This window comes from Salmo salar, chromosome 03, assembly GCF_965601325.2.
Source record: "Salmo salar chromosome 03, fSalSal1, whole genome shotgun sequence".
In the NCBI taxonomy this organism is placed as follows: Eukaryota; Metazoa; Chordata; class Actinopteri; order Salmoniformes; family Salmonidae; genus Salmo; species Salmo salar.
In genome coordinates, this window is record NC_138293.1 from 14,182,691 (window position 1) to 14,198,326 (window position 15,636).

At 44.4% G+C, this 15,636-nt stretch overlaps 1 protein-coding gene across 1 annotated transcript; it reads right to left on the reverse strand.

The window, feature by feature from the left end:
- Positions 1-876: 876 nt before the first annotated feature.
- Positions 877-11,041, reverse strand: LOC106598864 (angiomotin-like 2a). Its single transcript, XM_014189879.3, has 10 exons — positions 10,841-11,041; positions 9,343-10,163; positions 8,732-8,846; positions 5,468-5,612; positions 5,143-5,232; positions 3,699-4,170; positions 3,432-3,533; positions 3,115-3,272; positions 2,607-2,741; positions 877-2,253 (listed from the first exon to the last, which is right to left on the reverse strand). The coding sequence occupies exons 2-10, from the start codon at positions 10,098-10,100 to the stop codon at positions 2,159-2,161; spliced, it is 2,070 nt and encodes a 689-aa protein (XP_014045354.1). The 5' UTR covers positions 10,101-10,163; positions 10,841-11,041; the 3' UTR covers positions 877-2,158.
- Positions 11,042-15,636: the final 4,595 nt, after the last annotated feature.

The window sequence follows — 15,636 nt, forward strand, 5'->3', positions numbered from 1 at the left end:
AAAATTTCAGTCTCATCTCGCGCTCTACACTTATGTCTAATGCATGTAAACACCTAGGCCTATAGCTTGACCGCTCTATAGCAAGCTGCTCTATTTGCACTGATTGGTAAAGTAATTTATTGTCGGGCTTTCAGAGGTTTAAAAATGAACAGAAAGGAACGATATAAATGATATAACGCATTTTATTTGTTCAAACCGGTTCAGAACTTTATTTTGCTTGTTGGAACAGAACAAAAAAAAATAATGGTTCTGTTCCGAACAAAACGATTGGAAAATAATTTGTTACAAACCCCATTTCAAACTGAGAATAATGCACTGTAACCCCCTATCAAATGACAGAAGGCTCATATCCTTATTTAACCTTTATTTAACTAGGAAAGTCAGTTAAGAACAAATTCTTATTTACAATGACGACCTACCCCCCGGCCAAAACCTCCCCTAATCTGGACAATGCTGGGCCAATTGTGCGCCGACCTATGGGACTATATAAACAGACCCGACTCAAAACTGTACTGCACATACTGTATAGGCACACACAGGGGTGGTAAAGCACTCAGTTACTATACATGTAGTCTATTTTGTTGTGTGTGGAAACTTCAACCAGGATAAGTTGAGAGAACATGAGAGCTGGCCACTGGGGAATGCTGAGCCTAAACAATGCATCTCTGGCATTCATTAACTAACGAGAGCCCTCATTATCTCTCTCTTTCTTGGTTTCTCTGGAAGGAATGAATGTGTCAAGAGAAGACAGGAGGTAAAGTGAGGGAAATAAAAAGTGTAAAGAAAAGAAAACCGCCAACAGAACACATTTTCAAATTCATAGTCACCAAAATCTTTTTTTTTTTCAAGAATAAAAAATGTCAAAGTAACAGGAGCTATATATTATAATATTTTATTGCTTCACAACCTTCATATTGTTAGGAGTTAACAGAAATGTCTTTGCTTGAGGTCAACGCTTTATCTGTTGGACAGCTGGACATAACCATGATTGTCTGCACATAAATTACAACACACAAAAAAATAATCTTTGGCATTCTGTTCTTAGCACTACATATCTAAAATAATTAGAGAAACGTCTGTATAAAATATATTAACCTGTTAGTTCAGAAAAAGGCTCACAGTAAACGAAAACCAAATGGTGTAGTTTGCAGCTTAATCAATGTGGTGAATCTGACCAGCGGATTCCCCACATCAGAAAATACACATGAAGAATAATACAAAAAAACTATTGGTGAAAAGCAATAAAACAAACTCTTCACCCTCCCCTGGTTGAGAATGGTCTCGCCGACCTCATGTTTAGAAGTCGGAATAGAAAAACCAGACTATACATTGCATACTGTATCATAACTATTTCTAAATCTGTAGAGACTAGTGGAGGCTGCTGAAGGGAGGACAGCTCATAATAATGTCTGGAACGGCGCAAACGGAATGGCATCAAACACCTGGAAACCATGCGTTTTATGTATTTTTTTCCACTCCACTCCAGTCATTACCATGACACAGTCCCCAATTAAGGTGCCACCAACCTCCTGTGGTAGAGACAGCTACTGGGGCTTAGGGAATATGGCCAAGGAAATTATGAACATTAAGACTGTTTGGCATTTTTATTAAATTATGGAGATGGGAGAGTTGTTTTCCTAACTCTGAAGAATTCCATGGCACAGGAATGTGGCCAGATTGTGGGCACATTTTTGCGCGGGGAGGGAATGCCGGTCAAAAGTCCAATGATAAATTCTAAAGACAAAGTTATTTGGAAAAGCGTGAAGCTTTCAGTTCATATTTGGGAATAAGTTCCTGAACTCGTTGTACACAGAAAATATAAATACTTTGGCATACACTGACAGTACTGTGGGGTGTTTCCCGTTACAAAACTGAAATACTGTCCCAAGTACCTCGAAAGTTTCACAGTCTCATATACCAAGACAGCTAGCCTGCAGCCACCTGGCTAAGAGAGAAAGAGATCGAGGAAGAGCACCGCTCTCCTCTAAATGTGAAAGCCCAAGTCCTTATTCCACACATGCGCCTCTCATTCTTCAACATTCTTGTCTTCTGTCTATTTTTCAGAGAAACTGACCATTGGCGTAGTCAGTTGCTCTGCACAGCTTCCGAGAGTTCATTACTCTCGAGTGAATCTCTTGTCAAGGATCAAAAGTCTTCCTCAAATGAAGATTTCCACTGCCTCCGCTTCAAAGTCATCCAGGCCTCTTAATGTGTTCAAGGAGGAGGCACGATGTTGTTGCGCAGCAGCGTTGTCTTTAAAATAGAAGAGGGCAAACGTGTTAGAGGAGTGGAAACAGTGGAAAAATAAGCCACAGTTACAGTACATTATCTGAAACCAAAGAAACATGCTGACGTTTCCACATTGGGATGATCCATTCGGGTAAACGCATGCAGTCAATCCTCGGGTCTAAGTGCGACAACATAGCACATTCCGGCAGCCCACTGATGACCTCTGACCTACAGAGCCATCGCCGATTGGCTTGTTCTATGGGAGTATGGTTGGTAAATCAATGATTGCCCTGGCACAGCATGTGATGCAGTTACAGAGAATGGTTTGGGTGTTTGGGCGACTGTGTGTGTGTGTGTGTGAGAGATAGACTACTCACCAATGCTGAGCTTAGAACCAGTGGCTGGCTCCTTGGCCTTAGCTCCATCCTCTGATCCACAGCTCTGGCTGGGGTGAGCTGGGGAGGAGCACCGGAGAAGAGAGAGAGCAGTCTGGTCGTCTGACAGAGTCTTACCTACAACACAGAACATGAAAGAGATCAGCCACTGGCACGCATTTCATTGATAAACAGGTGCTCTCATTCTAACCTTAATCCACTTCAATGCTCATTACTACTATAATTATCTTTGACAATAACTCCTTACTTAATATTTGATTGTTGCATGTATGTAGAGAACAACAGTGGCCCCTGAACAGAGCCCCGAGGGACCCCTTGAGTAATATCAATCAATCAAATGTACTTATAAAGCCTTTTTTACATCAACAGATGTCACAAAGTGCTATACAGAAACCCAGCCTAAAACCCCAAACAGCAAGCAATGCAGAAGCACAAGTAATAGTTAAAAAAGGTATTATGAGGTTTTTTCGTCTATGACCCTCATCCTTACTTTTGTTTATGCTGGTGCACTTGGCCGTGCTGGCAGGAGTGTACGTGGCGGCAGGCAGACAAGACCCATCCTTCTTCATCTGTTCCTGGTGCAAATGCTGGTGGAGGATATTGAGGACAGCATCCTTCTCCAGGATTTGGGTGTAGAGAGCACAGATCCTATTGACAGGAGAAATATTGAGTCAGATCTCTAATCACCGCCATCTGATGCAACAAAGTACATTAGACTTATTAGATGCATACAAAGTGTCATAACAGCAACAATACTATAAATTCTGAATAATATAGATATTTTTTTTAAATGTGTCATCTTTATACCGGTTTTCCATCTCCTGGTTTCTGTAGTCAGATACAGGCAGGTCCTCATTGAAGCTGTTGTTGGAAGAGTGGCAGGGGGAATGGTTGATGATGGTTGTGTCTCTGGAACAGAGAAAATACATTCCTTTAGGAAATGGATGCAGGTAAAAATGTAAAGTATAAAAACGTATTTAGCCTACATGTTTTGAAAACGTTTTCTCCTGTATGTGCATACAGAATACAACCCTTGAGCGATCTATCCCTTAACGTTTAACCTCTGACCCTCACCTCTGAGCGGCAGCGCTGGCGGCCACGTCCATGGCGAACTGCCTCATGGTGCTCTCCTCCAAGTATTTCTGCTCCCAGCGCACCAAGTCTGCCTCCAGGGCTAAGATACACTCCTCTCTCTCCCTCAGACGCTCGTGCAGCGGGCCCACCGTCACGCCCGGCGGTTGAGACTGCCGCTGCTGCGCCCTCAGGCTCTTCAGCTCTTGCTCCAGGCGTGTCCTCAACCTCATCTCCAGGCCCTCGCGCTTCTTGCAGGTGGTCTGCAGCTGAGCCAGGGCGCTCTGCAGCCGCTCCACCTTCTCCACGTAGGCCCGCTTGAGGCGCAGCTCCTCCTCCATCTGCCGTCCTCTGTACAACTGGGCCTCCAGGGCCTCCTCCAGCTGCTCCGCCCTCAGGCCCTGCTCCTCGGTGGCGTTGCGGAGCCGCTGGAGTTCACGCTCTGCACGCTCACGCTCAAACTGCTGCTCCTCGTCTGATGGGAGGAAAGAATGAGAAGAGGGGAGAAGAAGCGAAGAGGAGGAGAAGAGAAGAAAGAGAAGGTTAGATATGGTATAGCCAAAAAGCTACAAACTGTACAACATTCACACATAGGATACATTTAGAAGATATATCAGTGAAAAGCTAGTGTTGTGTAATGGGCTGAACACGAGACATGAAAACCAGTCTTAGTCTAAGGCCACATGGAGCTATTTCGAAGGTGAAAATGAGAGCTTGGACTGTCTTAAGCCATCACACCACCATCGCTCTAACCCTGCTAATACGTCCCAGGATTCACCGATCATGGCAGATGGTCTTCATTTGCCCAAGCACTCGTGGAATGTCAAGGGGGACGAAGAGGAAGTGATGCGGGCAGCCCCTATCCCTTTAACAAGAAACATTCCTCCAACCAAGGCCGTACACCTCCAACCCCATCTCTCATCTAGTCTTGGGAAAGGCCCACTGCTTAAATAGACAACGTAAATCAACAGCCCTAGGAACCTGATGTTAGTTCAACTGTATTTTGTCATTAATAGTTCCCTTTCCTATAACAATACATTATAATTATTTGGTGGGTGCTTATATTTGTCCTGTTTTTTTGCATATCCAAACTCCTGAGACACCCTCGGAGAGGGGAGTCAAGGTTAGGGTCAGCCATTATCAGCAGCGATGATAGAGCAATTAGGGTTAAGTGCCTTGTTCAAAGGCACATGGACCAAGTCACTCATCTGCTCTAGGATTCAAACTAGCGACCTTTCAGTTACTGGCCCAACGCTCTAACCGCTATGCTACATGTGTTTACTGTTGAGGCGTTCTCACCAGATAAGCGGAGGTTATACAACTAAAATTCCTGCGTAGAGGATGTAGCTTGGCTACAGGGTGCCGTGCTATGCTCCAGTCCTGTGACATGGCTGAAGGTCTAAGACTTGGAGTGGTGTGAGAGAGATGGAATGGATGGCGCACTTACTTTGCTCGAGCAGTTTGGTCATGATGTGCTGGTTGTGGTCGGCAGCTTCCACTTCTTTGGCAGCGTGTGTTCTTGCATTCTCCAGGCTTTCTGTAACGCAAATATTTAAAGTTTAGGAAAACTGGAAGCATTTCTAAACCGCTATACACTTACACTAAAAGTGATTTGGGAAAAGGTTTCCATGCCTCCAGTCCCACTCTAATATAAACCATTATAATCCCCCAAAATGGTTTTGGACCAGTTTTGGGGCATGAACGAAATACAAACAAGCCTGGCCAGTCAATGTCTAACAAACCAGAGAGCATGTGTTATTTGTAGTCCTTACCTCGGAGGTCTCTGTTAACGTCCTGCAGCCTCCTGATCTCATCCACCAGTTTGCTCCTCAAGGTCTGCTCCAGGCTCTCCCTCTTACAGCTGCCCTGCAGCAGAGTCTCATAGGCATTGGATACCCTCTGGACCTCCTGCTCCAACTGAATGGACAGATAGAAGGAAGAGGGGAAAGACATTTTTGGTCAGCCATCTTGTTTGTTGGTTTAATATCTTTATATGTGTTGGAGATGCGGGGGGGTGGGGGTGTTGGTTCAGGCGTAGAACTGTATACATGCAGTACAGCACATAAACATGTGGGCACATAAAGTTGAAGTCAGAAGTTTACATACACCTTAGCCAAATACATTTAAACTCAGTGTTTCCACAATTCCTGACATTTAATCCTAGTAAAAATTCCAGTCAGTTAGGATCACCACTTTATTTTAAGAATGTGAAATGTTTGAATAATAGTAGAAAGAATGATTTATTTCAGATTTTATTTCTTTCATCACATTCCCAGTGGGTCAGAAGTTTACATACTACCAAATACTAATTCAGTGTATTGCCTTTAAATTGTTTCACTTGGGTCAAATGTTGCAGGTAGCCTTCCACAAGCTTCCCACAATAAGGCGGGTGAATTTTGGCCCATCCCTCCTGACAGAGCTGGTGTAACTGAGTCAGGTTTGTAGGCCTCCTTGCTTGCACACGCCTTTTCAGTTCTGCCCACAAATTATCTATACGATTGAGGTCAGGGCTTTGTGATGGCCACGCCAATAGCTTGACTTTGTTGTCCTTAAGCCATTTTGCCACTACTTTGGAAGTACGCTTGGGGTCATTGTCCATTTCGAAGACCCATTTGCGACCAAGATTTAACTTCCTGACTGAAGTCTTGAGATGTTGCTTCAATATATCCACATAATTTTCCTTTCTCATGATGTCATCTGTTTTGTGAAGTGCACCAGTCCTTCCTGCAGCAAAGCACCCCTACAACATGATGCTGCCACCCCCATGCTTCACGGTTGGGATGGTGTTCTTCGGCTTGCAAGCCTCCCCCTTTTTCCTCCAAACCTTTCAATGGTCAGTATGGCCAAACAGTTCTATTTTTGTTATATCAGACCAGAGGACATTTCTCCAAAAAGTACAATCTTTGTTCCTATGTGCAGTTGAAAACCGTAGTCTGGCTTTTTATGGCGGTTTTGGAGCAGTGGCTTCTTCCTTGCTGAGTGGCCTTCTAGGTTGTCGATATAGGACTCGTTTTACTGTGGATATAGATACTTTTGTACCTGTTTCCTCCAGCATCTTCACAAGGTCCTTTGCTGTTGTTCTGGGATTGATTTGCACTTTTTGCATCCAAATACGTTCATTTCTAGGAGACAGAAAGCGTCTCCTTCCTGAGCGGTATGACAGCTGCGTGGTCCCATTGTGTTTATACTTGCGTACCATTGTTTGTACAGTTGAACGTGGTACCTTCCGTGTTTGGAAATTGCTCCCAAGGATGAACCAGACTTGTGGAGGTCTACAAATTTTTCTTTTTTAGCATATCAGAAGCTTCTAAAGCCATGATATCATTTTCTGGAATTTTCCAAGCTGTTTAAAGGCACAGTCAACTTAGTGTATGTAAACTTCTGACCTACTGGAATTGTGATACAGTGAATTATAAGTGAAATAATCTGCCTGTAAACAATTGCTGGAAAATTTACTTGGGCCATGCACAAAGTAGATGTCCTAACCGACTTGCCAAAACTATAGTTTGTTAACAAGAAATTTGTGGAGTGGTTGAAAAATGTGTTTTAATGACTTCAACCTAAGTCTATGTAAACTTCCGACTTCAACTGTATATACATATGGGCATATATATATAAATATCCCTGGGAGCACATTCCGTACATGTGGGCACATAGTACACACACACTATACGAGTATAATCCAGAGGAATTTGAGCAAACACCACTCCCTGTGTGTGTGTGGCTGATTTCTATCTGCATTCCTGGGAGCTAACAATCACGCTTGCCTTCCAGGTGTGGCTAGTTCACTCACACAGAGAGAGAGATGGAGGTCTGGGCGGGTTGCCAGTGTGGGAAAGGTGTGCATGCCTGTGCCTGTGGAAACAGAAACAGGCAAAGAAGTGGAGAAGTAGAGACGCCCACCATTACAGCAGCCACTCGGGCATGTCTACTCAGGCCTGCGGCCCGACAGTCCGGGGAAACTTTCCAACCCCGCAAATTATCATTCTTTAAGGCTGAGGGAGCACGAGGGGCGGGGTGACGTAACTCCAAAGGAGACCAGCAGCAGTTTATGCATTCACCATAGAGATAGAAAGATGGATATAACCCGTTTTAGCATGGACATTGCCATCGAGGGCTTCCACCATTTTAAAGATGAGTCCTCAATCTAGCTCTATGGCATCTACCAAGATAAATGGGTGAAGTCTTATCAGTTAGTGTTGTTGCCACCATCTTGATTCATAATAGTAGACAATAACATACTGACATGGGGTTGTCAAGAGGAGTAAACAGTTCTGTTAGGAACATATTATGAGCTGGTCAATGAACAGGGTCGAAAAGAGACGAAAACAAAAGGGGTTGAAAGAGGATGACAGTAAAAGAGGATTCAAGTTTTAAAAAAGGATGATTGACGAAAAGTGAAAATGCAGTGGGATCAAAGTACAATAGAGTCCTTTCAGTTGAGACACACAGACCTGCCACGGCTAGCAGAATGTCTCTGTCTCAGCACTCACAGCATGTCAGCTGTGCCAGGGGTCACAAACCCATCGACTGCTGTCTGACATTCCCTGGATAGGACCGAAAATCTATGGCCTCTCTGGAACTAAAGGGCACACAAGCACATACGCACGACCCCCATCTGCAGAACAATGCAGGGACTGTGGATACAGTAACAGCCTCTGGGCTCTATGGGGTCTCTATGTACAGCCAATGGTAGCAGCTGTTGTAATGATCTCCCATATACAGATAGGGGAGTGTGTCTGGCGTCGCTGCACAGTGCTACTTGGCTTGTGTTTCCTCCATTCCCTTCATTAAATGGCACATGTTGCAGACTTCAGTACTTTGCTATTCAGTAAGGGCATGCCAACTTGAGAAGTTACGTGTTTTGTGTAACTCAAAGTTCATCATGCATTGATGACCGAGGAAAATGTGAAAAAAAAAAAGTCTGATATAGGTCCTCCAAAACTAACATCAGTCCTTCACGCATATAACAACACAAACCATTCCAATGTCATGTCGCCATCTTCGAGATGGACTAAGAGGAGAATGGTTCTCACCTTGTGGATGCGGCAGACCTTCTCTCGGTGGCCCTCCAGCTCCTGTCTCAGCCTCTCGTTCTCCAGCATCAGCAGGTCCATCTGCCTTGGCTCAGATCTGCCTGGGCCCGCATACCTGTGAGGAGGGACGTGTGTTGTTGAGTTCACTAGATATCCAAAGATTTACAACTACAACGTTCTTTGGATGAGTGTGACTAACATAGCCCCTTAGCTCATAGAACCGTGGTTACGTGAGCAACCTACATTTGTTAGGCATCCTAGGAATTACAAGCACCCTATAATAGAATGAACACATCAACTCCACCCTAGGTAGGTTGGCTTCCAAAGTGTTCTCAGAAAGGCAATTGGAATTCCAACCTGCGCATGTAATGACTCACAATGCATGCTAGGAGGTTTGGAATGCAAGGCACCGATGACACATAGCCAATGACAGACAGCTTGAAGCCCATTATGCACATGGCTTTGCCCACAGAAATTAACACACTATGAAATGTGTGATGGCTGTTGATTCAGGGCAATGACAATCAAACAGTGGGTACACCTTTGCATGATCTTTCTGTATGTCCAACACACACACACACACACACACAATTGCTGAAATGCCTTAGTACCTGTGCTGCTGGATCTGGAGTGACTGGTGCATGTCCCTGTACACACACTGGGACTCTTGAGCGTGGATGGGCATATAACCTTGGGACATGATGGTAACCGATGAGTATTCTGGGTGTTGGATGTGTTGGTCCTGGAGGCCTTGTGGGGGGGCGTAGTAACCCAGCTCTGGGTAGCTCTGTGAGGAGTTCTTCACTGCCTCCGACTTCGCTATGGCACAATTTCTCTCCAGAGACAGCTGCAGGAGACGCTCGCTGAGCGACCGCACGTGCCCTCGCTTTAACTCAATCAGCTCCTCCTCCGCTACGCGGTAGTCCGCATCACGCAGGAGGGTCCCCTCTCGGAGCTGCTTGTGGGGGGCCGGGGCGGGTGCCCAATGCTGAGCCATGTATTGGGAGTGGGCCTTGGCCTGCTCGTAGGTGGGCAGCTCCTCGCCGTGGAGCTGGTAGAGCTGGTAGCTGCTCTCCGAGTGCAGGTAGTCTCCATGGTGCTCCTGGCCCTGGGGCTCCTGACGGGTGGACAGCTGGAGGAATGAGGAGTCCTCCTGTGTGAGGCTCTCCAGGGAAGAGCGGGGGCTTCCACTGGGACCCTCTTCTGCGTCGCTCCCAGGCCCTCCGCCAGGGGACCCTCCACTGCCTCCGCGCAGTGCCTGCTGCTGGATGGCCAGGAGGGTGCGGGCATCTGTGGGGTTACCATAGCGTAGTTGTTCCTGGATGAGACGGTGCAGGACCGTGCCAGACGGCTCTTCTGTAGACGCCATGTTGGTTCCTTGTTCGAAGCTGGTTATCAGGAGTAGACGAGGTGTCTATGGATGACCATGAACCTGGAATGTGAAAAACAATGAGAATCAATAAGAATACAGGTAATAAGAACTTGCAAGTAGGCCTACACCTAAAACTGGATACTTGATCATATACAACATTAACAGTCAATCATTTGCATGATAACGCAAATGTTGTGTGGTCCTCCAAAACATTACTGTAGAATAATGTACAGACTGCAAAAAACAACTTTTTTTTATTTTTTTAAGCCCATACATTCCTCAAGGCCTACAGGAAGAGTCAATTAAAAATCAACAATATATTCACTACTTTTGAGCGATGTCATTCCATGCATTGCCTTGTGTCAATTAATACCCTATGCGCTTCACTATTTAAATTTTAAAAACAATTATTATTACATTAGTTAAATCCACAACATTATGTTTAAAATGTTTGTTGTTCGTGAAAAGTTTCATAGAAGTAACTTTGCGACAAAGGGTAAACTTGCATTTGAAATTCCATTACAGAGCCAGGCACATAGCTCTATAAACAGTCTTAGGAATAGGAACCAACAAGTACTCATGGTGTAGCGTACATAGAAATTATTAACTATAATACAACTTCTGTGAACTTGTGTTTACGCACAATAGCTGAGTATTAGGCTACAATTCAAGGCTTAAATGTTACAAAGTAGCCGAAAGTGCACATTTCTCATACACACACACTTAACAATTCTTACCAGTTCACACTCGCATTCCAGCGAAACGTTTTAAAAAACTTAAAAATAGAAAATAAATTAAGCAAAAGTAATCCACAATGTTTCGTTTAAATCGTTCTCATCATTCCACCAGGAGTTTTGTGGTCTACTCTTTTCGGAACTTGCTCAACACTGACATGGTTGTCTAGCACAGAGAGGTAATAAGTAACTGAGCGGAGACTGAAGTCGGAATGCCTGGAATGTAGAGCGCGCGAGGTCCCTCGGGGATCAAAAGCGTAAACCACACGGTTCCAATGGGGGAGGTGGAGGACGAACTGATTAACTGCAGTTCTACTCACAACCATGAGGATGGCGTGTTATGGCGTTGGAACATCAATGCTTATGCATTTGTTCCTGATCATTAACAAAACTCGGGGATTCATTATAGAGAAATAAGCAGGCAGGAGTTACATAGGCCTAAACATGTTATAAAGATGAAAACAAGCTGACAATGTCTAAGACTTAAGTAAATATTCCTAGTTCCCTAACATCTCTCATTGTCTGTCTGATATTATACTGTTGCAGATATTGAGTGTGTAGTAATATAAATCTATAGATCTGTTTTGACACATTTCATTCAAGGGTTGGTCCTGGAGGCCTTGACCAACTGAGCATGTAACCATTCAGTCAATATGGCGCTATAGGATTCAGCTAATGAAATAGTTTATAGATTCAGGACTCTACACAACAAATCTATATTTATCTAGTGATGAGTGTAGCCATTGACTTGTGTGTGAAATGAGCATCTCAGCAGGACAGGAAGGGAAGGGAAAGTGGATAGTCAGTTGCACAACTGAATGCATTCAACTGAAATGTGTCCTCAGCATTAAACCCAACCCCTCTGAATCAGAGAGGTGCAGAGGGGGGGGGGGGGGCTGCCTGCAACCACGTCATCGGCACCTGGGGAGCAGTTAGGAGACAGAGTGGGGTGAGGAGAGGTGTATATACTGTAGGCAGCTGTCCATTGCAATCTGTGGCTTCAGTCTTCCCTGTAACCAGGACATAAAAAGTATTTGTGCCTAAAGCAATACATGATGCAGAGTGGTAGAGAATTCCAAACAGTAGCACCTGCTGGACTATGGGTTCAAATCTCAAAAACACTATATATACAAAAGTATGTGGACATCCCTTCAAATTAGTGGATTTGGCTATTTCAGCCACACCCGTTGCTGACAGGTGTATAAAACTTTCCAAAAAGTTAGTTTGTCAAATTTCTGCCCTGCTTGAGCTGCCCCGGTCAACTGTAAGTGCTGTTAATGTGAAGTGGAAATGTCTAGGAGCAACAACGGTTCAACAGCGAAGTGGTAGGCCATACAAGCTGACCTAACGGGACCGCCGAGTGCTCAAGCACATAGCGCATAAAAATCATCTGTCCTTGGTTGCAACACTCACTACCAAGTTCCAAACTGCCTCTGGATGCAACTTCAGCACAAGAACTGTTCTTCGGGAACTTCATGAAATGGTTATCCAAGGCTGAGCAGTCGCACACAAGCCTAAGATCCCCATGTGCAATGCCAAGCGTCAGCTGGAGTGGTGTAAAGCTTGCCGCCATTGGACTCTGGAGATGTGGAAACGCGTTCTCTGGAGTGAGGAATCACGCTTGACCAACTGGTAGTCCGACAGACTAATCTAGGTTTGGCGGATGCCAGGAGAAAGCTACCTGCCTCAATGCATAGTGCCAACTGGAAAGTTTGGTGGAGGAGGAATAATTGTCTGGATCTGTTTTTCATTGATCGGGCTATGCCCCTTAGTTCCTGTGAAGGGAAATCTTTATGCTACAGCATACAATGACATTCTAGATGATTCTGTGCTTCTAACTTTGTGGCAACAGTTTGGGGAAGGCACTGTTTCAGCATGATAATTGATAATGCCCCGGTGCACAAAGCGAGGCCCATACAGAAATGGTTTGTCGAGATCGGTGTGGAAGAACTTGATGGGCCCTGACCTCAACCCTATTGAACACCTTTGGGATGAATTGGAATGCCGATTGCAAGCGAGGCCTAATCGCCCAACATCAGTGCCCGACCTCACTAATGCTCTTGCGTCTGAATGGAAGCAAGTCCCCACAGCAATGCTCCAACTTCTAGTGGAAAGCCTTCCCAACTCCATATTAATGCCCATGATTGAATGAGATGTTTGAGGAGCAGGTGTCCACATACTGTTGGTCATGTAGTGTATGAAGGAGCAGAGGACATGTGGAATGTGAAACGGGCTTAGCATGCTTCATAAATGAACAACATTTGCCTCAAATGCCCAATGAACCAAGAACACAATTTTCAGCTCCTAAACTTTTCAAAATGCACAATAAAGGCACAATAAACCGCCATTTTGGATGGTGTTCTCTGGCCAGTTTAAGCTATTTATTACCTATGGACCCAACGTCTATGTAAACGGATCCTATTCGTTACTTATGGACCAAACGGCTATGTAGACAGAATCTGCCTTTCAGATTGGCCCCCAAATTAGCGTAGATGTTGCATATAGCCCGAAACTAACTGTGTAAACGACAAATACATACTGACCCTTCTCCTTTACTGACCCTTCAGCAACCATAAACACTGGCCAGAAGCTTCAAAGGACTACTGAAAAATCAAAACGCATAGTTAGCCAATTGTTTTGCCAACCTCTCTGCCGGTATGTGGAAACTGGCTTCAGGCACTTGTTCTGAGAAAGTTTAGTCTTTTCTTTTTACCTCTCTTGGTTAAGGTGAGGTTGGGGGAGGGAGGAAGCTGAACCAACAACTCAAGTCTCCATTATGTATTTTGAAGGAAATGTTGATTGTCGGATGAAGCTTCTGATGTTAGAATCAGGGTCTTTGGAAGCAAGGGTATTCTTGGCAACACATCAAAACCTCCCAGGCAAACCTAATAAACATTGGCATTTTCAAAATTTGGGAAGGTGAAAACAACAGTCCAACATAATACATTCCACGACGTTGTGCCTTGCTGAATGCAGCCCACAGCTCATTACACTCCGTGTAACCGACATCCAAAATCCTGATAATGCATTTCTTCTGGTGTGTGTCCCCTGGGATTCACTGTGCCTCCTTTATTAAAGCACACATTCCACATGTTTCGAGTGGTGGTGGGTATTCTTAAACATACTTTTTTTTAAAATGCAGCCAAGTTGTCTGGATGGCCATTTGTAATATGTTTTTTAACTAGGAAAGTCAGTTGAGAAGTAATTCTTATTTACAATGATGGCCTAGGAACAGAGGGTTAACTGCCTTGTTCAGGGGCAGAACAACAAATGTTTACCGTGTCAGCTCAGGGATTTGATCTAGCGACCTTTCGGTTACTGGCCCAACGCTCTAACAACTAGGCTACCTGCCGCCCCGACGTATGTAATAGGGCCGGGCGCAAGGTCAGCAAGGTGTTAAAGGCATGTTTGAGTTTCCCCTTGAATGTGGACAGTGGTGATCAGTGGACACCTGCATTAAAAGCATTGTTTGTTTTTAACACCTCCCCAATACTTCCTCTCCCCCCCCCCCCCGACCCTCACCTCTCTTTGTCTCCGCTGGTTAACACCAAGACGCTGGCTATTTGCCCCCATTGTGACAGACTTCCTGTGAACTTCCAAAGGAATGTCAAGTGGCGTTTCCCTTTGAAATAATGGACATTGAAAGGAGCCATTCCTGGTTCTAGTGGAATCCAAAATCGCTGGTCTTAAAATGTCCTGCTGTCTGTGGACTCGGGCGGGCTTCAGTTAACCAAAGTTAAAGCCCCATGGGTTGTGGGTTATACTTTGTGTTAAGATTGGGGAAGCATTGACAATATTTTTGAACAATGCTGCAAGAAAGACACAATACTTTGCTGTTATACCCCCACCAAATCCCATTCTGTTTTTGATCAAAATAAACACATATGACATTACGCAAACTACCAGATGTAGTACTGGAGACATCCTGACACTAAAGAGGGACTGTGTCTTGTCCTGTCCCTGTTCAGCACACTATGATAAATGTCTTTCTAAATAACAGCAACACAAAAGTAATTGTGGAAGGAAGGAGCTTTCATAGAGCTGTGTGATAGACAAAGCAGGCTAGCATTACTACACTGAATGACTTATTCTAAGAGAGGGTAGGAGGAGAGGTTATCTCACTGAGGACTGGATTTCTGTCCTGAGGCTCGGAGGGGACAATGGGATAACATGGGATTGAAACTGGACATGATAGAACTGTGTAGAGGAAAGTAGAATTCTAAAGGGGTGAGATAAAATGGGATAGGATAGTGGGGTATTAAATAGTGTGGCACAGAATGGAATACCGCGTAATACGATAAGGTGGGATGGAGAGGAATGCAATTGGATAGGGTTGTATTTGGATGGGATTAATTCCTTCTATAGATAGGGATCACATAGAATGTGTTGGGGTGGTATTTTGTTCTGTTACTTCAATGACATTGTATATTCCCATGTATTCATACTTCAATACAGAACGAATTCCTCTATTCTGACAGGAACCTTATGAGGAAACACAGAATTATTGCTGCAATTACTACAGCACATTATTCAGCAATCTCCCGCTTGCTTCATCCACTCCAGTTGAAGGGAATTTCCAGTAAAGTTTCTAACTGACACATACAGTATCAGACAATGACTCATGGGGGCAGAATCCTTCAAGTCTGTGACTAGACCACACTGCTGTTACAGGTGTGTGTAAAAACAACACAATTATTGGCTGGTCTACGTGTTGGAAACAACTTGAAGGCTCAATTATGCACATTTCGAACCCGTTGGAAGAATTCAAGAACCTGATGAAAGAATGTAACTAGTGTGTG

What these genes read in the sequence shown, in the direction of transcription:
- LOC106598864 (XM_014189879.3), bottom strand. Translation starts at nt 10,100, where the DNA reads ATGGCGTCTACAGAAGAGCCGTCTGGCACGGTCCTGCACCGTCTCATC. An exon ending in GACCAAACTGCTCGAGCAAA is followed by an intron (nt 4,171 to 5,142) that starts GTAAGTGCGCCA and finishes TCCTCCCATCAG; the next exon opens with ACGAGGAGCAGCAGTTTGAG. An exon ending in GCCAGCGCTGCCGCTCAGAG is followed by an intron (nt 3,534 to 3,698) that starts GTGAGGGTCAGA and finishes TCTCTGTTCCAG; the next exon opens with AGACACAACCATCATCAACC.